This window comes from Dasypus novemcinctus, chromosome 3, assembly GCF_030445035.2.
Source record: "Dasypus novemcinctus isolate mDasNov1 chromosome 3, mDasNov1.1.hap2, whole genome shotgun sequence".
Classification (NCBI taxonomy): Eukaryota; Metazoa; Chordata; class Mammalia; order Cingulata; family Dasypodidae; genus Dasypus; species Dasypus novemcinctus.
In genome coordinates this window covers 82513277-82540287 of record NC_080675.1, presented here as the reverse complement: position 1 = coordinate 82540287, position 27011 = coordinate 82513277, and the positions used below count along the sequence as shown (strand labels likewise).

General features: G+C 38.6%; 1 protein-coding gene across 10 annotated transcripts in view; it reads left to right on the top strand.

Moving 5' to 3' along the window:
* The window catches only part of AKAP6 (A-kinase anchoring protein 6), a 635729-nt gene that overhangs the window by 475165 nt on the left and 133553 nt on the right, over window positions 1–27011 (top strand). For all 10 annotated transcript variants that reach the window (XM_058293576.1, XM_058293584.1, XM_058293582.1 and 7 more), the window contains one exon: window positions 15370–15518. In XM_058293576.1, coding sequence (XP_058149559.1) covers window positions 15370–15518 — 149 coding nt within the window. The remainder of the gene's footprint in view (window positions 1–15369; window positions 15519–27011) is intronic.

The following is a 27011-nucleotide window of genomic DNA, read 5'->3' as shown; positions in this document are numbered from 1 at the left end:
AAGTTATGACAAAATATATAATGGCTTGTGTCCATCATTGCAATGTCATGAAGGACAATTCCAATGTCCCAACAATGCCTTCATATTATTATACACCTACGTTTCCCTCTCCCTCCCCTCAAAACCTCCAATGGCCACTGCCTCCATATCAATGATAAAAGTTTTTCCCTGCTAGAATCATAATAAGTCTGTAGTAGAATAATAATAAGTCTACTTTAGACAGTTGTTCATTCCTCATTCTTGATGATTTGGGAATGGTGATGCTCACTCTGCCTCTAATTGACAGCGGGCTTAGATCCCATAGGGCAGATGGCTGGAACTCTCTTGCATGCAGTTATAAACTCTCTCTGATCCTTGGGATCATCATCATCACCTTGTTAGTTGTCATATGTGAGTCCAGTGAACTGAAAATTAGGTGTTGCAACTTTGCTGAGATTCAGGGCCCAAATGGCACATGGACAGGCCAAAGATTTAAGTCTCTTGGACATAAAACTATCAACTCTAGTACTAAATATAGGTTCAAATAGAAGGGGCAGAAGGGAAACCACAAATGGGTCCAACTCTGTCACACTGGGAAGCTAAGTTCCAAGGTAAGACCCACTGACAGGTTACCGATCCTGAGCTGTCAGCCCTACCTATAGTGTCTGGTTGTCTCTGGAGCCCTCAGGACCTTTGCTATTTGAGGCAATATTTACTGTGGCAGTCAATGGGAAAATGCTGAGGCATGCATAAGCTTAATCTCTGGAATGACCTCCTAACTCATTTTGAAATCTTAGCCATACAAACTCATTTGCATTTACCATTCCCCCCTTATGGTCAAGGTATTTTTCCAGATGCATTGCTAGTTGGTGCTTGGCAATAATCCCTTGGTGCCAGGAAGGCTCATCCCCAGGAGTTATATCTCACTTAAGGTAGTGCATTTATATGCTGAGTTTGGCTTAGAGATAGTTTGGCCACATTTGAGCAACAAGGAGGCTCTCAAGAGGTAACTTTAGGCAACATATAATACTAGGCTAAGTTTCAATTTCAAAAGAAAAGGTTCATAAGTACAATCATCAATATCAAGGGCCTGGTGCAAGGATCCATCCTCCTTCACTAGGTATCCCTGTACTGGGGGGATTCTTGCTGTCTCATTAGAGAATATATCAGAACTCCCCAGGATGGGAATTCAGTATTCTTTCAGTTATTGTGTGGATATCCACCCACTGTGACAATGTCCCATGAACACTTGAACTCATTCATCTAATCTACTTCTTAAACTGAAAGTATCTGTGGAGATTTTGGTCAAAGCATCCCTTTGATGAATGCTCAGGAAGTCTTTGTAATAAGACCATTCATATCTAACCTCTCAGATTGACAACATGAAGTGTTTGTCAGCAACAGCCAAAGATCTCTGCTTTCTACAAGGACATCACCTCTCTTTCTAGCCTTATTCTGAGGTAGTTCATGAACCTTCACTCAGCAATCCATTCATTCATTCATTCATTTAGCACACTTTTCTGGATATTGGGGATACAGTTATCATCAAACAGATGTGATCTCTGCCCTTGTAGAATTTATATTTCAGTGAGATATATGGACCAAAAACAACAAACATGTAAACAAGTTTCAAAAATCACACACACAACCAAATAAATATAATTGTAAGTTATAGTAAACGTTAGGAAGAAAATAGATAAGGCCTGAGAGAGAGAATAACACGAGATACCTACCTTAGATAAGATGGCAGGGAAGGAAGTGACATTTAAACTGAAACCTAAAGGATGTGAAAGTGCTAGCTGTTCAGAGGAGAGGAGGAAAATGACTGGCAGAGGGAACAGCATGTCCAAGGTGGGAAGGAGCTTGGTTCAGTCAAGGAATTGAAAGAAGTCAAGTATAGCTGCAGTGTGTGGGCAAGAGTGAGAGCAGCCCAGCAGGAGGCTGGAGTGATTGGCAGTGAAGGTCAGACAGGACAGACCCTTGAAGACTCTGGTGCCCAAGGAGAGGGGTATCTGCAACATATGGTTGGAAACTGAGGTCAGATCATTCCGTTAAGTAGATTTCAAGTGTAGCACCTAATAAACACCCTTGTTTTATCTTACACACGAGGGGGAAATATAGAATAATAGTACATGAGCAATTTTGGTTGAAATATGCCTTTCTTGGACAGAATGCTGTTTCAAAATCCTTTTATAACTAGCCTTTGGCTTTAGAGATAGACATAGCTCATTTTTTCACTCTGGCCCCAAGATTAAGAAATATTAGTTAAAGATATAATAATTGAGGTAAGTAAAAGTGAGAAGATATACTTATTTAAAGTAATATAAAATAGCATTATGCCTGGTGATTAGGAAACAAATCATTGGAGAAAGAAGAAAATAATGTGAAAATTTTTTTTCAGTCTCCTCCAGATAGAATATCAAAGAGCTTAGTGAACATTTTCAGAAACAGCTAAGCAAGAAGGCAAGGCTTACAAGTTCTAAGCAGCAGTGATGCTCAATCTATATAGCCATACTGCATGGGAATTGCTGTTGCCAAGTTCTGTGTGTGCATGTGTCTGTGTGTGTATGTGTGTGTGTGGCTTTGTCACAGATCTATCAGAAAATAGCTTCAATAGTCCTGTATAATATTTGGTGGGCTCGTAGAAAGGAGAGAAGAGTTGTTAGATACATTTTTAGTTTTAGATTCGGTCTTGGAGTTTCATTTTTTAGTATATTATTATGATTTCAACCTACAAGAGAATTTTATTTAAGACAAGATTTTAGGAACACTTCATTTTGGGTTTGTGGGCACTTTCAGATAATCATTCATCACACTTATACACACTTACTTTCCCCCCCTCACTTGTCCACTCTCTATTCCCCTCATCCTGCTTTCCTCCTTCAGACCCATCCCTTTGGGATCTCCTGTCTGGTCAGCATAAACCAACTTCCGAGGCTCTGCAATCTTTCCTGGCTATGAAAGATGGGGCCCCATAGGAAACCCCATGTACTTGAACCTGGACCCCTAGGAGCCAGGTCAGGATGAGTCTTAGGCACAGGTGAGGGAGGTGGACAGCCACGATTTGGTGGTGCTTTTCTCACTCTCTCCACCCCAGCTGTGCAAATAGATTTCTACCCCTAGCCTTTCTTCAACTTATCTTGTAGGCAAATGAATTTCAGGCTCTAAGTGAAAAATATTGAAATATTGAATATTGAATGAACATGGAGATGTGTACTATGTTAAGATGTAAATACCCACAAATGCTTGTTATGGATTAGTTTTTCAGATGGCTTTCCAATTCGGATGGGTTTCCAACAGCTAACAGCAGAGGGGATAGGTGGTAGGAAAGGAGAGTGAGGATCTCCTGTTTGGAGACTGTCACATATGGCTTTGAGAATTACTGGAAAATACCTATCCAATATTTGGGCTCCTTGCCTTACTCACAATAAGCATCCTCTGCTTCCATTACATTTCCCAGTTAAACACAATTACTGCCTTTACCTTATTATTGTAATTTTAGTGACTTGATTAATAACCAATATATTAAAAAGCAAAATGTTTTTTTCCTAGGAATGTAATATTTCCTACAAATAAACTTTTAAATAAGATATCTATTATAAGTTTAAAATGGTTCTCCTGATTTTCTTCTCTTTGTCTTCAAGTATTTCTCATTTATCAGTGGATCACATCTCAGTATATTATCTAGATAAAATGTATTTTCTCCTTTTAAATACTTTTATTTTCTCATCTGTTTTTATGACATGTTACTGCATGTCTCCAGAGGCACACAGCATTTTTATTTTCAAGTAAATTTATATTAGTTACAGTCTCCAGCTGTTTTAGATATAGGATCATTTCCTGTTGGTACTGTTTCCAGGACAATTCTTTTTTTCTCCTCACAAAAATGAAAAATGTAATTTAACAAAGACATCCTATAATTGCCTTCATATCTAGCAAGGTATCTAGCAATCTAAATACTTTATTTTATTTAAAACATCTGTCTACATAATATCTAGTGATTGTCCAACACTCTATCGTCCTTGGGAAAGGCAGCTGCTGCCATTTTTATTTACTTTATAAGAACCAGCAACAATTTCTTTTTAATATTAAGTCTTCTGCCGCTAGGTCACATGAGATCTTTTAAAAAATAGGGATAGCTTGCCATTTTGGTGCTTGCAAATTATTAGTCTTCTTCAAATTGGAAAAGATCATTATTTTTAAAAATCACTATGGGAACATTATTTAAGTGTAGTAGACTTTTATCCTGAGTGTCTCTCTGTAATATGGATGCATGTATAATAAAATGACAGCTTTACTCATATAACTAGAATCAAACTAGAATCATATTTCAGTGGCTAAGCTTTTTGGAGTCATTTGTCGGTGGTCCATTTTCTTTTTGTTTACAATGAAAATGTGAAGTCTTTTTTATTGTGACGTCTTTTTGCTATTAGAGCAGTCAGTTGGTATCTTCTTGTGGTTTTTCCAAATATGCATGGAGAAAGATGGCAGATTCTGTAAATGCTCTTTGTCTTGGGGGTGATACTGAATTTTGCTTGCAGAGGAACCCATTTGTAAACTCATTTATTGTTTGTGATCTGTGGAGCCTAAAATGAAGTGTTTAACTTTTAATAGATGGTATCAATTTAGGCTCAGCCAAATGCCAGAAACAACAGACACCTAGAATTACGATAGTAGGTCTAAATGAGAAAGTTTACCTTTTCCTGGGAAGTAATCAAAATATTCCTTTTTGGAACACTAAGCATATGAAAGGGAAATGATTATGGTTCCCTACTGACATACTGTTATGATTGACAGGAAAAACCAACACACATGCCACCTGAGACATCTTGTTCAGGAACTTTCTGGAGGGTAGTAAATTGGTGTTGGCACAAACACACAAAAAAATAAAATGACTTGATTCAGCACTTTTCAATTCTAAATCCCCAAACACTAAAGAAAGAAGTAAATATTCATCAGATGATCAAAATTTATATTGATTTTTATTCTACATTAGCAGCTCAAAGTCGAGATTCTTGACAGGGTGGATGTCGGTTTGCATGATTCTCTTTGAAATGAGGCTATAGGCACTGGCTGAGTGCTACATGCATTCCTGAGCTATGGGCCTGATTACTAAAGCCCTAGGAGGCTAACATTGTAAAAGAGCAGTATAAAGGCACACTTGTTCGATTCTGTTTTGATAACTAAATTGTTATTAGTATGTAAAGTAATTCTTGTTACTCCTGCTTCATTCCTTCCTTTCTATCACCATCGAAGGACAACTATTTTATAGAGTTTTAAAGGAACTGGAGTGTACATCGTAGTCACAGTTAATGGCAGTTTTTGCCAGCATAATTGTTTTTGGGAAGGAACTGCCAGTCCTGCAGGGCAAGAGAAGCTAAGATTGTATCTTCGCTTTGTACATCTTTAATTTTTAGTTTCTGCCAGAAAGTAAATAAGGATTTGCTGTAGTGGATTTTGGAAGATGGGAATAAGGACGTGGTCATAGAATATAAACACGGACTTGGGGCCTATGTCAGCGTGCAGAGATTTGCTAAGGAAACAATAATGGAGAGACATGGAAAATTCTAATCATCCCTCCAGTCCACACAGTGTAATCCTACTCCCTCCCCACAATATCTCATGACACGGATACTGAATTTTTAATAAGTTTAACTACTTGCATTAGAAAGAGGAAGTGGGGCAGGGGGTGCGGATAAAGCTCTTCACGAGTGCAATCCTGTTCTTTATGGGATTTTTTGGTTCTTTTTGTTTGTTAGATGGAAGTTATTATTTTTTAATAAACATCTTGTTCATCATGAGAATCACTTTTCCCCTCTGAAATGGAGGAAGAGAACATTTTTCTGTACACACAAATGCAGAAGAAATAATAGAAATAGTGTTAATGTTAATTTCCCCACTTTATCTAAATGCTTACCACTTAACAAGCATCATTAAGGACATAGCTTTAGAATTGAATTTCCTAAACATTATGAAGTGAATATTTTTTAATGGTTTGCGAACAACATCAAGCCAATAGAAATAAAGATGACCCCCTAAAGATACAAATGTAATATTTTTTACTTAATCAGATATCTTGCAGTTTTCAATGATTTCATTGACCATAAGGCCTGTAAGGAAACGTTGAAAAGCCTGAGGCTAGGTTCTTGGGAGCTGCCAATATAGTCATAGAACTTTTGAATCCTAATATACAGAGATTAGTATACACAATAGTCTTTGCTGTAATAATACTTAAATATCTTTAACAATGGGTAAATTATAGTTTTTAATATTTTTATGTCTCCTATCCAAGAACTATTCTAACAAACTTACTGTTCCTTTGGCAACATTATTGGAAGGTGGTATTGGACTTATCCTAGGATGAAATTTTTAGCTCTTATTAGTATGATTTTTCCTGTAATTCTAGGTTATAAGTTCCCTGAGGGCAGGTACCATATCTGACCTGATTTGAATTTTGCACAATGCCTTACACAGAAGAGACTCTCAGGATATATTTGCTGAATGAATAAAGGACAGTCCTTAATCAACATTAGCTTAAAGAAATGCATTGCTCGTTTTAGTCCTGTGACTCCCTGTTCCAACTCTATAGAAGAAGACAGTTTGGCTCCCTCCACTCTGTCATGGCAGAACAATGTAAGATTCTCATTTGTGGTAATGCCAAGTGTTAGTCATATTTCGTGAGAATGTAGTTAATCATGAATAAGTGTCCTTAATGATTTCATTTATGCACTTTAAAGTCAATCCCAAAGGTGAGTTATTTTAGGGAATTATGAACTACCAACAAGAGAACAGCAAGAGCAAAAATGCCGAAATTATCAGCATCTTAGGGGGCAAAAGAACCTAGAAGTGACAACTCTAAATTCAGGCAAACACTGCCAAACAAAAGCAGGGAGGTTTCCATGTGTTTTAATCAACCTTGGAAGTCCTTGGCAGGACTTGTGAGAGTTCTTGAAACCTGAAGGTGTTTCCAGAAAAAGGAATCAATCTGGGCAAGTTGCACTGGAGGGTTGCCACAGGAAGGAAGGAAATCAGGAATAGTAAATATCTGTGTAAGAGAAGGAAAAGGCAAGTGCTGGGAGATACAGCAATAAAGGTTAAAAAAAAAAAAAAGACTGCATAGTAAAAGTAGGGAAATATCCCCAAATGACAAAATCATTTCCAGAATAAGTAGGACTTTCCCTCATTGTAGTAAAAGATCCCTGTGATCCACCTGAGTTAGTGCAGATTCTTCCACATGCAACCTGTGGCGTTGACGACACTCCTCCTTTAAAAGACTGAGTGACACTTGAATTAAAGAAGCTTTTCTTTTCTTCTTTTTTTAAAAAGAGAATAATAAGCAAGTTATGTATTCTAATATTTTTCTCTCTCTTTCAAAAAAATAGACTTCTTTCTGAGGGAGAATGAATGAAGCCAAGGTTTTTAAAAATCAGGCTGAGGCTACATACATAAAAATGTATGTTTTAGTAAAGCATTTTGGATTTTCAAATTCTGTAAAATTTATTCAGCCTGTTTGTATAAAGTGCTTTTCATTTACCATATCCCATGCTGGGGATCCAGCAGTGAACACATGGGCAAAAATCCCTGCCCTCATGGAGCTCCCAATCCACTGGGGGAAGATGGACAATAACAAAATAAATAGCATTTTTTTTGGCTGCATATGATAAATATGTATGAAGGAGGATAAAAGTTGCTACAGCTGGGGATGAGTTACAGTTTTAAGTAGCCTGGTCAGGGAAGACCTGGCTGAGGAAGGTGAGGGAGCAGGCTGTCATGTTAACAAGAGCAAATGAACTGAGCATACTCACCAACTCTTCTGAATCAGTGATCCTGGGGGAAAGCTAATGGATATAGGCTCAGTGGAAAGTGTGCTGGTTGCCCCTTAGCTAAGGCAGTTCAAAGCAGGAGAGGGCTGCGAGACTTTTAAGCTGCAGTTACTAGGGTAAGCAAAGTATACAAGAGCAATAAGAGGATACAAAATATCAACCTGACAAGGTAGAGCTTTAACTCTAGCCCTGCTCTGTACTTAGGCAATGATGGTTAGGGGTAGCATCAGTGTCTCTCTTGGTATGGTCAGGGGCCTATGGCCAAGACTTGTGGTTGCAGCAAGTGATAGCAAGCTAGTGGCAGCATTCATCAAATCAGTGTTCATTTTTGAGAATGCATCATCCCTTCCTCTAGGAGCTGGGGTCCAAGCCTCTGATCAGGATTGATTAGCTAAAACACTAGGCCAAAGCTTATGTTTAAGGAACTTTCCAGGAAGCCAGCTTCCCTTCTGGGAGGCCAGTATACAGCGGTCAGTCTTTAAGATATTAAGCCTCCATTCTCACAAGCTTTGCATGTATCTATGGAAAGAACATAATAGGCAGAGGAGAGAGCCAGTGCAAAGTCCTTGAAATGAGCCTATGCCTGGAAATTCTGAGGAACAATGAGGAGGCCAGTGTGGCTAAAATGGCGCAGAGGAGGGGGCATAGTAGGAGATGAGTCTGAGACGTGAGGAGAGCCCATGTAGGCCACTGTACGAACACTGCATTTTACTCAGAGAAGGTTAGAAAACCATTGGATGCTTGGGATTGAAATGTTTCAACTCTCATTTTTAAAGGATTATTCTGGCTACTTTTTGAAAACAGTCTGAAGAGGGCAAGGATGGAAGAGGCTATTTCAAAACCCAGGTATGAGGCAATGGAGCTATTTATTCAGTTTCTGGATAAATAGAATTAATGCTGACAGGATTTACTTTATAATAGACAAGAAGTATGAGGGAAGGGGAAAGTCAAGTCTGAAACCACAGTTTTAAGCTTGAGCAACTGGAAGACTGGGGATAACTTTACTGAGAAAACTATGGAGGAGAAAGGGTTTTTGGAAGAGGGTCACCAGAATTTGGTTTTGGATATGTCACATTAAAGAAATGTAGCAGATATCCAAGTAGAGAGTGGACAAGGCAGTTGGTTGCCCTGGGCAAACACTCAGAGGACATCTGGGCTAGAAATGTGAATGCAGGGGTAAGTGGAGTCTATCGATTGTGAAGCTACAAGACTAGGAGGAAACAGGGCCAGGAGATCTGGGACATGCCAAGGTTTTGATGTTGGGGAGATGAAAAACTATCAAAAGGGACTAAAAAGTAGCAGCCAGCAAGGAAATCAGGAGAATGTGGTACCCTGAAGAGTGACCAGCTGTGACAAATACTGAGAGAGGTCCAGTTGGGAGGAGGACTGAGGACTGACTGCTGGCATGGGGAAGGTAAAAGTCACTGGTAACCTTGGCTGAGCAACTTCAGTGGAGTTTCGGGAACCAAAGCCTGTTTGGAATGTATTCAAGAGCAAAGTGAAGAGGAATTGGGAACGAGAAGTATAGATAACTCTTGTAAAAGTGGTTTTGTTATAATGGACAACAGAGGAATGGGCCTGTAGCTGGAGGAAGATTCATGTCAATTAGTGTCAAAGGATTATTTTTCCTTTTTTTCAACCACAGAAAAAAGAACAGTATATTTGTTTGCCAGTATATTCATGGGAATGATGCAGTGGAGAGGAAAAACTTGATGATGCAGGACAGAGGTGCAATTTGTAGCTGATGTCTTTGTGTAGATGGGAGGGGAATCTGATGTATGGGGTGACGGGGGGAAGAGAGGGAGGTGGGCAGGGATTGCCCTTAAAAAAGAAATGTGGACAGTTCATGCATAGAAACCAGAGGGAATGCAGAGGACCTGGATCCAAAAGCAAGTAGATGGGTAGAAGTGCAGTAAGACAAGCAGAGACCTACAATGCATTAACATTAATTTTAACATTCTCAGGATGTTTAACCCAACAAAGGGTGCTGGGACATGAAGTGATAATGAAATCATTACTATTTTTGCCAGTGTTTTATAGCAAGGATAAGGCTAATGTCTATATGTTTGATGATCCTTAAAGAATGTTAGAATGATGGAAATTTCCTCAAATTTGTCATGGACTAACTATTTTCACATAAGTTAGATACACAAGATCAGAGGAAGTAGATATTTGAGTAATTATTCTAGCACTAAAGAAGATCATGATTTGTTTCACCACATACTAAACCAAATTTAAATAAAGTATTTTTAAAAACTGTGTTTTTATCCTGATGAAATTATTAATTTTTTGTCTAAATTTGAAGAGGAATATCTCTTAGTGATTTAGACTCTAGGTGCATACAAAAATAAAGGGGGAAACATGCTACTAATGATAAGGAGCAAAGCAATAGTGTTAATCTTCAGGTGAGAAGGTAATGTTTTTAACTTTATCATGTTAAAGGTTTTTTAGAGGTTACTGGAGTCTCATAAACATTTCCACTGTTTGGGATGTTGGGCTTCTCTTGGTGGGAACTGCTGATTCTGTCCTTAAGGCAGTGTTCTCAGAGTATACCAGGACAGGAGCTATGTGAGCATTTTTGGACTAGTCTATTGGCATATGTAGACTAATCCGTCTTGCTTTGAGAGAAGAAGAGAGTAGGAGGAAGATTAAGGCCATTGCAGAAATAATGTTGGCTTCTTTGTGCCCAAGATGATGTCCAAACTCTTTAATATGACATGCTTCACAAATGTGTTCTCTTCCACTTTGGCCTCTTCATCCAAATACCCCAAAGCTGCAGCCACCATTCCCTGAACATGCAAAGTCTGGGCATCTGAACAAAGAAGGGGCTATGCCTATAAAGACACCCACTCACTTTTTACCTGACAAAATCATACCTTTACTTCCAGATCAGGTTCAAATGCCACCTCTATCAAGCTTTTATTGCCCACTTTCCACATTCAAGCAATTAGTTGACCTATTTTTCATCCTCCCACACAATCATTTCACTTGGCACACTGTTATCTGTTGGCATGGCCCTCTCCTCTACCATATTGTACTCCTCAGGGGAAGGGACCACATTTTCTTCTTTATACCCACAGCGCCAGGTGCAATACTGGTACATGATAAAGGCTCAATGATCATATGACTAATAAGTAGATGGATGCATGAATGTACAATTCATTCCCTCAACAATTTTTACTGAACCACTATCATTTTTCAGGTACTGTCAAGGTGCTTGGAAATACAAAATGGTGAAGTAGACAGATGCTGTCCCTTATGGAGCTTGGAATCTGGAGATAGAGAAGTAAAAAAGTGTAAACAAGCAAACACAATTTTAAGTCGTGATATATGCTATGATGAAAACAAACAGGATTCTGAAAAAGAGTGGATCTACTTTATAGGGTGGTCAGGGAAGTTCTCTCTGAGAAGTAACATGCTGAAAGATGAGAAGGCATTAGCCAGAGAATGCTCCAAGAGAAAGAAAACAATACATACGATGGTTCTGAGGCAGGAAAAAACTGAAAGAAGGCAAGTATGACAGGGACATGGTGATCAAGATGGAGACTAGTAGAAAATGAGGTATGAGGTAAATGGAAACCAAATCTAATATGCCATGGGGAGAATTTTATTTTTTAGGTCTGAAAATAGCATGAGACCAGCTCATATTTTATGAAGACCACTCTGGCTACTGGAAGGAAAAAGATTGGAGGGGGAGAAATGGTTAGGGGAACATGTTAGGAGACAGTTACTATACTGCCAGTGAGAGATGTTTGAGGCTTGGATCAAGTTGGCAGCAGTGCAGATTGGAGAGATCCAGACAGACTAGAGAGAGATTTTGGAATAGGAATCAACAGAACTTAAGGAAGAATTCTGTTTTGAACAATTACACCTACAGGAAATCCAAGTAAAAATGCCAGGTGGCCAGTTAGATATATAAGTACAGGGTTCAAAGGAGGGGTTTGGAAGCCATCACTAAATAGTTGGTGTTTAAGCCACGGAAGAGAGTATTGATAAAGGAAAGAAACCCAGAATCAATCCCTGAAACAGCAGAACTTGGGGATGGTAGAGAAGGAGGGTGATGGAGTGACTGGGAACCCATCCCAGTGGGTCAGCCAAAGGTTAATGCAGGTTGACTCTACATGAGAATTGATCCTCTTTCTCTTCTCACTGCCCTCTCTCTCTCTCTCCCATGGCATTCTTATGTCATAATTTAATGTCAGTCATTGCCTCTAGATTTATTTGACTTAATATTTCTACCTACTAGCTGAACACCCCATTCTGAATATTCCACTGCTCAAATTAAAAAACTCAAATCCAATTCATTTCTTATACCCACCCCTACTCCCTGCTCCCATGGATGGTACCATGGGCCTCTCCCACGACCCAGGAAAGAAAAGGTGGATTCATCACCATCGAGTCTTGGTCCCTTTTATTTTTTTTAACAAGTAAGTTGGCAAAGTCCATTGATTACAGATCTATAATATTATTTAATCAGGATGATGTTTCCTTTTGTGCAATGCCACTTTAAGAAAGTCTCCATTAATATTGTAGATGCTTATAAAATTCTTTTACCCAGAGATTTAGTGTTCCTATTTTTTAAGAACTGTATTTTCTTTAAAATTTTTTCCTAAAAATTTCTCTTTGGACTGAAATATAGTCTGAGAAAAAGTTAAGACAGTCTGCAGAGAGATTTAGACTGGCAAAGCCATTCAACCTTAGCAGAAGGAACTACTTTCGTTCTATTTTTACCATCAAGGCTAGGAATGAATCACTGAAAACAGAGACAGAAATAGAGATGAATACGAAAGACCTGGACCAACTAATTCATCTCCTTGTTAGTGCAGGGAAATTTCCTATGTCAAATGCCTGTGAGATACTGTGCAATAAAAGTCTTAGATTGCAACATTTCAATCATTTTTGTAAGATGACTAATTATCTTTCAAGCTGTTCTCAGCGTTGTTCTCTGAACTCCTTTCTACATATCCCTGTCATATGAGAAGTGTTTTCCTTTGTACCCAGAAATGACTAAGGATCACAAAGGCATGAACATTGATGATTTTTTCCATAGTGGTATTGAGTTTACATTAATTGGCCTTCCTCTTTCTGATCTTTTTTTTGTGACCAGTGGCAAACATTTGTGGGATCCTTACCCAGAACTTGGAGTTGTCTAGCCTGTGTCCTTAGACTGGAATCCCCTATATTTTCTGTGTAACATGTATGTAATCAAAAGCTCCTTTAAGAATAAAGAAAAAAATTACCTAAAACAAACAAATAAACAAACAAAAAAACGCTAATGGGAAGCCCTGGAGATCAAGCCTGCTCCTTGGCACTGTTAGCACAGATGTATTATTCTAGTGGGATTTAAAGAGAAATACTTAGTGTGGGACAGCCTCCTGTTATGCCCTATTGTTCTACATGTATGAGGGGAGGAGTGTTGGAAAGAGGATTGTTTTTTAAGTACTTTGACTACTCAATATCTGTCTCATATTTGTCACATAAGAATATTGAATGCTCTTTTAAAATATACTGGTTTTTTTTTTCCTAATTGTTGACTATATTCAGATTTGCTATATATATAATATTCTTAGGTCTCTAGGTATTGTTCCTCTACAATCCATGGTGTTTTCCCAGCTCATTAATGAAGATGCTAAATATTGCTAAATCTGGTGTTTTCCTTTGTGTCTTCCCTCCAGCTATATCTCCTCCCCTCCTTCCCAACTGGATATACTCCATACACACCATACTTTGTTTATAGTGTTTTATCTAATTCTTTTTTTAAAAAAAAGATTTATTTATTTATTTCTCTCCCCCTCCCCTGCCCCAGTTGTCTGTTCTCTGTGTCTGTTTGCTGTGTGTTCTTCTTTGTCTGCTTCTGTTGTTGTCAGCGGCATGGGAATCCGTGTTTCTTTTTGTTGCGTCATCTTGTTGTGACAGCTCTCCATGTGTGTGTGGCGCCATTCCTGGGCAGGCTGAACTTGCTTTCGCACTGGGCGGCTCTCCTTATGGGGTGTACTCCTTGCACGTGGGGCTCCCCTATATTTGGACACCCCTGCGTGGCACTTGCGTGCATCAGCACTGCGTGTGGGCCAGCTCCACGTGGGTCAAGGAGGCCCGGGGTTTGAACCGCAGACCTCCCATGTGGTAGACAGACACCCTAACCACTGGGCCAAGCCTGTGTCCCTGATCTAATTCTTAATCTACTTGAGTCATTCTAATTCAAGCCAACTAGGGTGTGGAAGAAAAACTTACAGGGAACTTTTGAACTGATCTCTAAAACTTTGATTCTGAGAATCTAGTAATTTTACCATAGCTTCTTTAAATTCTTTCTTGGCAATCTAGAACATTCATAACTAGCCTTTTGAGACAGCAACAATATAGGAACTCTAGGATGGCTTGAGACTTTACTTTTCATGAGCAGCCTATTTCCTTTAGACACATCCAATTTGCCTGTTTAAGCAGCTGCCACTTTTTAACCCTCTTTATTTTTCTCCGTGGTTGAATCTGTAAAATTGGTGTCAGGCAATAGGCCTTGGTTGTCTGTGGATGCTAAGAGTAGAAGGTCATGCCTGACTCAGATTTTCTTACATGTTACAGAATTTCTGGCTACTACCCAAAAGCTGACCCAGAACTATTTTGCTTAGGAGGATATGTAATTAAATTTTAAAGAAGTAGCTTATCAGAAATATTAATGGATGCTCTGGGATTTAGTGAAGCACATTAAAAGAAATAATAGTTCTTTCGGTCCAGGTTGCACATGAACTCATCATTGCCCCCTCCCCTTCCTGCCGTGTAAGCATGCCACAGAGGAGACTTCATTCCCATCTCATCTGGTCTTCTAGAGAACCCTAAAGCCACAGGGATCACAACAGCTGCAATAAATAAAGCATCTACTCAGTACATTTCCATGCCAAATATCATTCAGCATTCTTTTGGCCTTGGTTTGATAAAAAACAGCATGGTGACCTTACTACCTCTCTGCTACCACAGTGAGCCTCAGATAACTATGAAAGCTATAGCAGTTCAACCCTGTATGGAAGCAGAGTCACTATTCTCTCTATTTTAAAATGATTGAGACAATAATATAGGGAATCAAAAAATATGTGATAAAGGAAGTTGTGGTCACTATGGAGGAGGTACTAAAATTAGTATTGGACTTTTTTATTCTGCTCAAGGAAGATAATGGAGAATTGTTCCAAGTATGTGTCTATAAAAATGTATTGGTTGGATAGGGATCTTTAAAAATAAATGTTACATATGTGGCAGTATGAGAAAGAATATTATTAAGGAATTTCACAGAATTTTTATGTAAAGTTTCGTCATACTGTATTATAATCTCAGGGATCTTTTGTGGTATTTACTGAGTCTTCCAAGAGTTTATTTATTCACACCATAGTTTAAGGAGGAATATATATGATCCAGGTCTAAAATATAATTTTGTAATATGCCCAGCTGATTGCATTAAATGCAACCCAAAAAGGAGCATCAGAGTGATATGAACAATTCCCATTCTTTGGGTTGTTACACCTCACTTGAAAAGCATTCCTTCTGGGTTAAAACAGTGTTTCCTCTTTGTTTCTCTCTCCAGGCTGAGGTCCAACTATGCTACCTGGAAGCACAAAGAGATGCTGTTGAGCAGATGTCCCTCAAACTGTACAGTGAGCAGTACACCAGCAGCAGCAAGAGGAAAGAAGAGTTTGCTGATATGTCAAAAGTTCATTCAGTGGGAAGTAATGGGTAGGGAACTATTCTTTTGGTTGTTTTATTCTTACTAATCTCTACTTTTTATGTGATTTTCCACCAGTAGGCAGGCATTTCCCCCCTAACCAACAGACAAGGGAAACTCAATAGACTACGTATTTATATTATTTTCCATTTGTGCCAGAATTGAAGACTGTGAGTTTTATCAACCTTTGTCATCTAACCCAGAACTCCCTATTTAAAAAGAAAAACAACCTAGCAAGCCAATGAGTATTTTTGTGGGTATATTGTCTCTATGGCACTGAGCTTTCTTCTTTAGAAATTACGATTTTTTTTCAGCGTATTACCCCCTTCTTAAACTTCACAGTTTACTTTAAAGTCTATTTAAGGAAATTTTAAAAACTAGAACCTCATTAGAAACTTGGTAAAAACATCATTTTCCTGAAAAACTTAAAATATTTAATAGTTATTTAGAGGCCATGCACTAGCCACTTAGCTTCACATAAGGTCATTTGGAATAATAAATCAGTGATCAAATTGTCCATGGTATATGAAATGACCCAAAACCTCAGTGACCCATCAACAATTCTGTTCAACCTGAGATATATGGCAGTATTTATATTATACTAATTACCCATCATGTTGAGTAGTTGTCATGTATTCAAGTTCTCTAAATGAATTTAAAATTACATAAACATTATATATATATATATATAAATTTTAAAATCATTTCTGGCTAATTTTTATATTAATAGATGATTATTAAAGAGTTAAGGGCTGTGATAAAATTGAACTATTCCATAATTTTTAATAATTTAATAGTAATTATAACCATAAAAATGGAAACAGTAGCCTATTTCACTTTTACACCTGAATAGACAATACAGGGGAGAAACTATTCCCCAGAGTTAAGTGTTATGTTAATAGTGTCATGTAAACCTACGGATATAACTTTAGCTAAAACATTCCTTGAAAAAGCAGGAGGAAAGACAACTTTTCATGCACTTGTTTTCATTTATCTTTGAAGTTCTTATAGTTCTGACTAGACCTACAATCCTTATATAGTTTTGGGATAAAGTACACTGATTAAAATTTAGTCTTGTAAAATCTAAGGTCTAAAAATACAGGAAAAGAGTCAGAGGCATATTTCTGTTTAGGAATTGGGAAAGGATTTTTCAAATTCACCAATCTATATAATTTGTTGCTCTATCATGATATTTTTATACACAGATATATTATGTATACACATTGACTTATTTGATTCAATAGACATTTATTCACAAGAGGAAAAGCATAGCTGCGAGTAAGAAAGAAAAGGTTAATTCTTGGCTCATGAACAATAAGCTGATTTGAGGCCTTAATGTGCTTTAATTTCTCCAAACGCCTAAACAGTCTCTGGTGTACATGCAGGCACAAACTTTAGGTCGCATATTCATGTTTTCTAAAAGCCCTGGTGATTGAACAGCCACCACATGCTCCTGACCCCAGATTCCAAGGATCCAACCTGAGTACTTACTCTGGGCTCCACAAATCATAAATCTGCCCTGGGAATTGCTTAGTTAACAACAAGCATTGTTCTCTGAAGTGGGAGTAGGTGAACTTGCCTGATATCCTTTGTTTATGCTCCTTGGGGTGCTGAAGGCTGTGCATTGTGCAGAAATTTAAGAGTGCACTAAAGAAAAGCCAGCTATTTAATACTAAGGACAAAAACCATATACTCCTTTCTATTTTCTATTTACATACAAAAAAGTATTGTTTGAGGAATGCACGTGGGTGAGGTTATCTGGGGTGTCCGCCTGCAAGACTCACGGCTCTCACAGTCAAATCCTTAATTCTGCGGCCTTTAAGAACACAGCCTTGTAAAAGTATCTGTTCCTTTTGTTACACAGAATGAGCAATATTCCCAGGAAAGAATTGTGGGAATAGTGTGGGCTTTCTAGGGTTGCCATTCCATATGCAGATATCCAATAAGCTTAAGAGAAAATTAAGTTAGTGAGTCAATTCATGTATTTTTATTTCTTCTCCATGCCTACGTGCATGCTAAGAAGTTTATATGTGATAATGGAGTATGTTGTTGAAAAATGTATATGATTACTACAGGGAAGATTCACTTCCTTTATAAAATAGTAATCTTGCATTTCTAAGAATGTCACATGGCTAAAATATTGTTTAAAAATGAATTGCTTGACTTAGTGAAAAGGTGTATATAAAGGGGATATTATACCACTTATATATAAGTATTGTATTAACTTCCTTGGGCTGCTGTAACAAAGTACTACAAACCAGGTGGCTTAAAGTAGTAGGTATTTATTGCCTCACAGTTCTAGAGGTTAGAAGTCTGAAATCAAGGTGTTGGTAGGGCCATCCTCCTTTTGAAGCCTGTAGGGGGAAATCCTTCCTTGCCTTTTCTAGTTTCTGGGGTTTGCCAGCAATCCTTGGCATTCCTTAGCCTGTAGATGCTTCACTCCAATCACTGACTCCAGTCCTCACATGGCCTTCTCCCCTTTGTGTCGCTTCTCCTATTCTTGTAAGGACACCAGTCATATTAGATAAGGGCTCACCCTAATTCATCCTGACCTCATCTTAACTTGACTTCATTTCCAAAGACCCAATTTTCAAACAAGGACACCCTTCTTAGATACCAAGCATTAGGACTTTAGCACATCCTTTTGGGGAGCACAATTCAACCCATAACAACTATGAACTATTTTTAGCAAACATACAAATGTGTGATGGGAGAATCCGCCTGAATGTCTGAGGCTCTATGAGGTCAGATAATAGTGTTTTCACTTGAAAGAGACATTTGACACTAGCATCTTGCAGTGGAAAACCACAGCCCCCAGAGTATCCTGCAACATGTGAGTTCTGGTGATTCTCACTGGAAGCAGAAGCTGATGCTTTTAGATTTCTGTCAATTTAAATGAAAGCACCTATGGATTGGATTGTTCCTTTCATTCAATAAGTACTTATTTAGAACCTACTGTGTACATTGTGTGATGCTCTGAGCAGAGTTTTGACAAGGACACTTAGATGTTTTGTATTTAGTAAAGTGTCAACATTTCTTTTCTGACACCTCTTCCTATTATTTGTCTGGTTTCATTTTTTTAAAAAATGAATTTCAATGCTGATGTTTAATTAATTAAAGAGCATCCTATTTGCTGTCAAGACTTGGTATAGGGAAGCGGACTTGGCCCAGTGGTTAGGGCGTCCGTCTACCACATGGGAGGTCCATGGTTCAAACCCCGGGCCTCCTTGACCCGTGTGGAACTGGCCCATGCGCAGTGCTGATGCACGCAAGGAGTGCCCTGCCATGCAGGGGTGTCCCCCATGCAGGGGAGCCCCATGCGCAAGGAGTGTGCCCCGTAAGGAGAGCCGCCCAGCGCAAAAGAAAGTGCAGCCTGCCTAGGAATGGTGCCACACACACGGAGAGCTGACACAGCAAGATGATGCAACAAAAAGAAATACAGATTCCCATGCTGCTGACAACAACAGAAGCGGACAAAGAAAAACACAGCAAATAGACACAGAGAACAGACAACTGGGGTGGGGCGGCGCAGGGTGGGGGTGGGGGGGAGATAAATAAATTAATTAAATATTTTCTTTAAAAAAAGACTTGGTGTACATTAAAAACTGTGTATTTTATTGAGTTTATAAATGAGGAACTGAGAAGTAAAAGTGCTGGGTGGCTCACTTGTGCAGGAAAGATGGTTTAACATGAAGCTAAGACCTCAACTCAGGACCCCGAGTCAGAATGCAGTGGACTACCCATAAATCATCAAGTCTCACTTTGTCTTCTCTCTGAGGATTTCATTTGGACCCTTGAGAAACATATTTTTCCCTAAATCCTATGTTATGCATGTTCTATACTGTATGTACTTTGAATGATTATATCTTCCTATTATGGAGAAATGGAAAAGTTGTAAGGAGTTTTCATTAAAGCCATAGAAGAAGTTTGAACAAAATATTGCAGAACAGGGCAGCGGACTTGGCCCAGTGGTTAGGGCATCCGCCTACCACATGGGAGGTCCACGGTTCAAACCCTGGGCCTCCTTGACCCGTGTGGAGCTGGCCCATGCACAATGCTGATGCACGCAAGGAGTGCCCTGCCACGCAGGGGTGTCCCCCACGTAGGGGAGCTCCACACACAAGGAGTGCGCCCCATAAGGACAGCTGCCCAGAGCAAAAGAAAGTGCAGCCTGCCCAGGAATGGCGCCGCCCACATGGAGAGCTGACACAACAAGATGATGCAACAAAAAGAAACACAGATTCCTGTGCTGCTGACAACAGAAGCCGGCAAAGAAGACGCAGCAAATAGACACAGAGAACAGACAACCGGGGTGGGGGAGAGAAGGGGAGAGAAATAAATAAATAAATAGATCTTTAAAAAAAAAAAAAAAATTGCAGAACAGGTTTAAGTCAAAACAAAATGAACTCATTCATTAATTTGACAAACATTATTAAGTACCTTTTATATGAAGTGCAGGGATTAAAAAGGCAAAAGTAAAATGATCCTTGCCCTTGAGATGCTCATAGTTTGGTAGGAAGAGCCATCTCTGTAACCAACATGGAATGAAGGATGGTAAGCTGTGAGTTAGAAATCATGTAGGATAGAACATGGGGCTCACTGGAAGCAGAGCTCAATTCTGACTGGTAGGGTAAAGGAAGGAACAGGTCAGAAAGGACAGCAGAGAGAAACTCTGGAGAAGATTTTTGAAAGAGTTCTAGGTGAGGGAAAGAACTTTTCAATTTAACCTGAACAAGATTTATTGAGCACTTACAAACATAGTCTACAGTCTCTGCATTATGGAATTTATAGTCAATCCAGCAAGAAAGCATGACATAAACCAGTATTTACCTGTGTGATGAGTATCAGAGATGGGGAAGCAAGGGTGCTAGGGGAGTTTAGAACAAATGGAGTGGGTTCCATGAGTCAGGGTCACATCTGTCATGTTCACCACTTTCTCCCCTGCATCCGATGCAGTGCCTGTGCATGCTAGGTACTCAGTGAATGAATGGATAGATGAATGAATAACTGAAATTGGTCTAGAGGCTATGAGAAAGGGAGCACAAGTCTGGAGCCATCAGACTGCCTGCAGTTCCTTATTGACTACAAGGCAGGGTAGACAGAAAAGGTGTGAAAAATAAAGCTGGGAAGGGAATTGAGTCCATAGTTCTTGACCAAGGTAGAGCCTCAAGATCACCTGGGGAGCTTCTAATTAGAAAAATGTCTGTTCCTTCTCCCCCCAAATTTTGATTTAGTATGCAGGAGTTGACCAAGGTATGATTACGTTTTTAAAGTTTTTCAAGTTCTGATGCCAACTTCCATTTGCAAACCATTGCTCCAATGGTTTTCAATGTGTGGTCTCCAGACCAGAAGTATCAGGATTTCCTAGGAACTTGTTAGAACTGACAATTCTGGGTCCTATTCCAGAGCAGTACCCTGAATTGGAAATTCTGAGAGTGGGGGCCAGCAATCTTCATTTAACAAGCTCTGCAGGTGATTCTGATGCTGACTTACACTGAAGTTTGAGAGCCACTGCTTTGGCGTTGGAGCATATGAGGGTGGGAATTAATGGAGAATGTGGAGACTGGATTAGAGACTGATGCAGAAAAGAATCTATAATGTTGCAACCCATTGAATGAGAGGAATGAGGAAGAGAAAGGAGCCATTCTGATGCCAATTGCTGACTTGAGGAGGAAAAGGAAAACAGGAGGTTTTTGGATTCAAATGTCTTTGATGTCATTTCACATTGAGTATTTATTAGGCTCCTACTACGCATAGGCTGTGCTAGGCTTGGGAACATAGAGGCAATGGGACACCAAGGGTGCCAGGTTATGTAAATCAGGAAAGCCTTCCAAGAGGGTTATCAGGAGGGGTAACCTAGGGTTAGAAGTGACAATAAGGGTATTCCCCACCAAGGGGAATGTACAAATAGCTGGAGCCACTAAAGAAATTCCAATTTAACTGACATTTTTAAAAGAATATTTTGGTAGAAGTATGGAGTATTTCTTAAAAGAGGGAAGATAGTATATTAGAATAAAAATTAAAGACTAAGATTCAATATGACACTGTTATTTTTTAGCTGTGTGACCTTGACCAAAATATTTAATCTCCCTAAGACTCAATATCTCAGTCTACAAAATGGGAATAGTTATCCTACTTTACTTCATATAGTTGTTGCAGTGTTCCAATGCAATTACCAAATAAGCAAGATATACCTGGAATGTAGTAGATATGTGCAATAGATAGTAGTTTAATAAAATATTTACTGAGCAACTATTATTTTTGCAGCAAATGGTGCTAGATGCTGGGAATGAAAAGATACATAAGACTTATTCTCCACAGTTCTCAGTATACTGAGGGAGAGAGACACAGATACTCAGATATACTCTTATGAAACAATAGGAAAAATTTGTAGTAGAGAGTGTTATGGGGGTACTGAGGAGGGCTACCTAATCCAGTCTGGCTAGGGGATGAGGGAACATCTGAGCTGTCTTAAAAGATGAACAAATATTAGCCCTTAGAAGAGGGGTGGGTAGAGGGAAAGTAAGAATTTTAGCCATAAGACAGTAACTATGTGTGTATTTGTAGGGGGGAGGGTGTTGGGGAGTCACTACAAATGATTCAATGTTATTGAAGCAGAAGGGCCTGGGAATGATTCTTGCCTCTGCTGCCTGGGATCAAGAAGGCTTCCCAGGGGATTTTAGGAACTTCTGCTCTTATGGCGAAGTTCTGGAAGACACCTCAATCTCATCATCCATTTGCCAGGCTTTGCTGGACTGTGAGGGAACTAAGGCCATTGTCTGCCAGTGGTGATGTGATTGAGGTTTGTGAACTATATGTACAAAAATAATAATCCACGCCTTATCATACAAGGTTTTAACTTAGATTTTTCCTCCCAAATCCAAGCAATATATATATGGTATTCACATGCACAACAGGCTGAACTAAGTGAACTCTAAAAAGACAAAAGCCTAAAAGTTTGGCAGGCAAGATGAGCCTATTTTCCCTTAAGAAATAAAGCATCTCTGGATCTGTGTGCAAACACACAAACCAATATATATATATATAAAACATTCTCAAAGAGAAGTGGCATTGACAAGTGAAAACAAATAAATCACTATTTAAAATATTGCATAAAAATCAAATTTGTTTCTCTAAATTAATTAAGCAATTAGATACACCAAATAACTTAACCAGCTGAGAAGTCATGTAATCACCTGAATTTCTCTGCTGCAGAGTGATCTTTCTGGTTTTCCATTGAGCAACAGGTCAAAAATGTCTCTGAAGTTGGCTGAATGTTCACGGTCACCCATATTCATTCTCTCTCTTTCTCTCTCTGTCTCACACACACACACACACACAGTGATCATTTAAAATTTCTGCTCAATGGGTATTTTTGGAATGTTGCTACATAAAATGGTGGGGTTTTTTTGGGTACATAACAGTCATAAAACAAATGCTATTGTTGATGATTTCTTATATGTACCATGATGAGAACCCTCTCAAAGATAAATTAAATCACTAGCCAACCCAACGAAACCCATTTTCACCATGCATTTCCACTTCCTTCCCCTGACTCCTGCAATATCTCAACGTAATTAATACCATCTTAGTATTCATTTCAGGTACATTTTGCTCCTTCTCATGTACTCTGGTGGAGTTAAATAGTTAAAATCACAGTGCAGCATGTAGTCAAAAGAGCAAAACAAAAGTCTCACTGGTAGAAATGTATTTGTTTGGGGTCATAATAGTATACATTTTTGATGTTCAAATACACTAAACTAATTTTAGATCACTTCAGTGATCTAATGCCATCCATGCCAGAGGGTAACAAAAGGCAAACCAAAGAGTCATAGAGGCATATGGGGAAGCATGATTGCACATTTAACAGTAAAGTCAGCTAATAAAGATAGACCTGTTTCTCCCTTCCATTTTTACAATGATCAAACCGTTTCTGGGCAGCTTTGGGCTATTCATGGGACCCACTGAGAGGGCAAGAAGTGCTAATAGGGACAAATCTCATCTATCTCATTTTATTATGCAGGCTTTACTCTTTTTTAAAAAAGTATTCCTTTATTCATTCCCTCATCTCCTTCCAAAAAGGATTTGAGTCAAATTACAATAGAATAGAATAAAATAAATGTTTGAATGAAGTTATCTAGGCAAGAGGAAAATATATGTAAGAAAATAAATAAATGTGTGTTCTATTCATTTCCTCAAAAAGGATTTCTGATTTGGCACTAAACTTTCCACATAGAGAAAAGAGTGATATCTCATCCATTAGAAAATTCACAGTGTCCCTAAGATGAAAAATAATACAATTCAGAAAATGGATCATGGGAAGCGGACTTGGCTGAACAGATAGAGTGTCCACCTACCAAATGGGAGGTCCACGGTTCAAACCCAGGGCCTCCTTGACCCGTGTGGAGCTGGCCCACGTGCACAAGGAGTGCCGTGCCACGCAGGGGTGTCCCCCAAGTAGGGGAGCCCCATGCGCAAGGAGTGTGTCCCATAAGGAGAGCCGCCCAGCACGACAGAAAGTCCAGCCTGCCCAGGAGTGGCACTGCACATACGGAGAGTTGACGCAGCAAGATGATGTAACAACAACAACAACAACAAAAGAGACACAGATTCCCGGTGCCACTGACAAGGATACAAGTGGACACAGACGAACACACAGCAAATGGACACAGAGAACAGACAACCGGGGGGGGGGGGGGGGGGGCAGGAGGAGAGAGAAATAAATAAAAATAAATCTTAAAAAAAAAAAGAAGAAAAAATAAAATGGATCACAGACCTAAATATAAGAACCAGAACTATGAAACTCCTAGAAGAAAATGTAAGGTGGCATCTTCATGACCTTTTGTTAGGCAGTGGTTTCTTAGACTGTACACCAAAAAATTGTGAGCAACAAAAGGAAAAAGATAAATGGGACCTCATCAAAATGAAAACCTTTTATGCATCAAAGGGCTTCATGAAAGTAAAAAGACAACCTACAAAAAATATTTGGAAACCACATATTTGATAAGGGCCTAATATCCAGAATTTAAATAGAAATCTTACAAATCAACAACAAAAAGACGAACAACCCAATCAAAAATGGACAAAATATTTGAATAGATAGTTCTCCAAAGGAGATAAACAAATGGCTAAAAAGCACATAAAAAGATGCTCAACATCATTAGTCATTAGGGAAATACAAATCAAAACCACAATGAATGCCACTTCACACCCACTAGAATGGCTACAATTAAAAAAATGAAAAATAACTATTGTTGGAGAGGGTATGGAGGAATAGAAACACTCATTCATTGTCAGTAGGACTGTAAAATGTTATAGTCACTATGGAAAGCGGTTTGGTGGTTTCTCATAAAGTAAGTATGGCGTTACCATGTGACCTGCAATCCACTTGTAGGCATATAATCAAAATAATTGAAAACAATGACATGAATAGATATTTGCACACTGATATTCATAGTGGCATTGTTCACAATTGCCAAAAGATGTAAGTAACCCAAGTGTCTATCAACAGATGAATGAATAAACAAAATGTGGTATATGCATACAATGGAGTATCATGCAGCATGAAAAGGAACAAAGTTCTGATACATTCGACAACATGAATGAATCTTGAAGACATGTCCAGTGAAATAAGCCAAACACAAAAGGACAAATATTGTATGATCTCACTGATAGGAAATAATTATAATAAGCAAATTCATAGAATCAGAAGCTAGAATATGGGTTACTAGTGGCTGGGGAGGGTGTAAGGAATGGAGAATTAAAGCTTAATTGGTATGGAATTTCTGTTGGGGGTGATGCAAAAGTTTTGGTAACAGAGAATGGTAGGGTACCACAACATTGTGAATGTAATTAACACTACTGAATCATATATTTGAATGTGGTTAAAGGGAGAAAATTTTAAGTTGTATTTATGTTACTAAAATAAAAATAAACTATAGAACTGTACAACACAGTGAACTCTAATGTAAACCATGGACTATAGTTGACAGTACAATTATAAAACATTCTTTCATCAATTGTAACAAATGTACCACACTAATGCGAGGTGTTGATAATAGAAGCAGAGTAAGAGCTCTGGATTTTCTGCATGATTTTTATGTAAGCCTGCAATTTCTCTAATAAAAAATTATTTAAGAAGTAATAATACATGTCAGAAAAAGCACCGCTTCTTGTGCCATTGGGACCTGTAGTTCTTTATGAAGAAGGCAGGCATCTGGGATATTACTCACCACCATACGCCCCCCCCCCCAAAAAAAAAACAAAACAAATTCCCAAGGCAGTTTTTTTCATGTAGACCGAAGAAGTGAAGTCAAAACACAATTCAGTGAGAGCAGTTCTATAGTTTTGTAAAACCTTATAGTGCAAGCATAGCATTTCTTGGCAGGGTCAGCCTCAATGCAGGAGATGGACATAGTTATCTGAGAACCCTCCATGGGCTTCTGCCACCAGGCTTTTGTTAGGGATTAAGTGGATGACAGGGAGTTATTTGTAGTGTGAACCTATTACAAATGGGCAAGCTGCCCAACCCATGCTGTCATGCCAGTAGCATATCTAGACTCAGTCCCTTTTAATACATGGATAATGACATAGGAAGGGTTATCTCTTTATTTTAACAACACCATCTCTTGCTTTGTCTTCTGAAGTATGGTCCCCCTATTGGTCCTACCAATATTCTTCAGAATGTTTTCTAGTTCTTTGGATAAAACTTAGTCCAGTCTACTTTCTGAAAATTTAGACAAGGAGTTGACTTCCTGATGGTCTAACAGAATCCTCTAAAAGCATCAGAAAATCTACACTAATTTTTCTGATTTTGTGGTAATCTGGGAAGTTAGAATTTTATGGCTTGCCTTTTATTTAAGTAACAAGTTTTCATGGAAAGACCATCCATTAGAAAGTGGGGTCAGACATTGACAGATTTGTAGGGTTTATTTTATTTTATTTTTTAGACATTTTCACATATGCGTGGGTCTATATAAGAATTGAGAAAATTACTGGTGGAAAGAACTCTATATTCCTTTTTATTTATTAATGACAAAGGCAGGCTGCTTTTCTCAAGAGGAAACTGCTCATGAATTTTCATTCAAAATAGTAAATTAGTGTCCACACTTTAATATGCTTAGAGTGGAAGGGGATTCTACATGCAAACTGTGCATATCAGATTCCATGTCTGTAAAGCTAAATTTTATTCTTTAATGATATTATGATTGAGCTAGGTGCCACTGTTATATCTCCCTTCCGTGCTTACGTGGCCATGTGGAGTAGAGGATGATGAGAAATTGTGATTTATTATTAGTATTTTATTTCAGTAAAATTCTTAAACTATATTTTAGCAAGATTCTCGTTTAGTGTCACTTTTGAAAAACCAGAGGCAAGCTTCCCTGGGCAAATAATGTGAACAGTGAACACTTAGTGAATATTTGGGGAAAGAATCGATATGCTAAAGAAGCTAGGAAAATTGGATAATTTAATGGAAATCCCAACATAGACAAGTTGGTATTTTA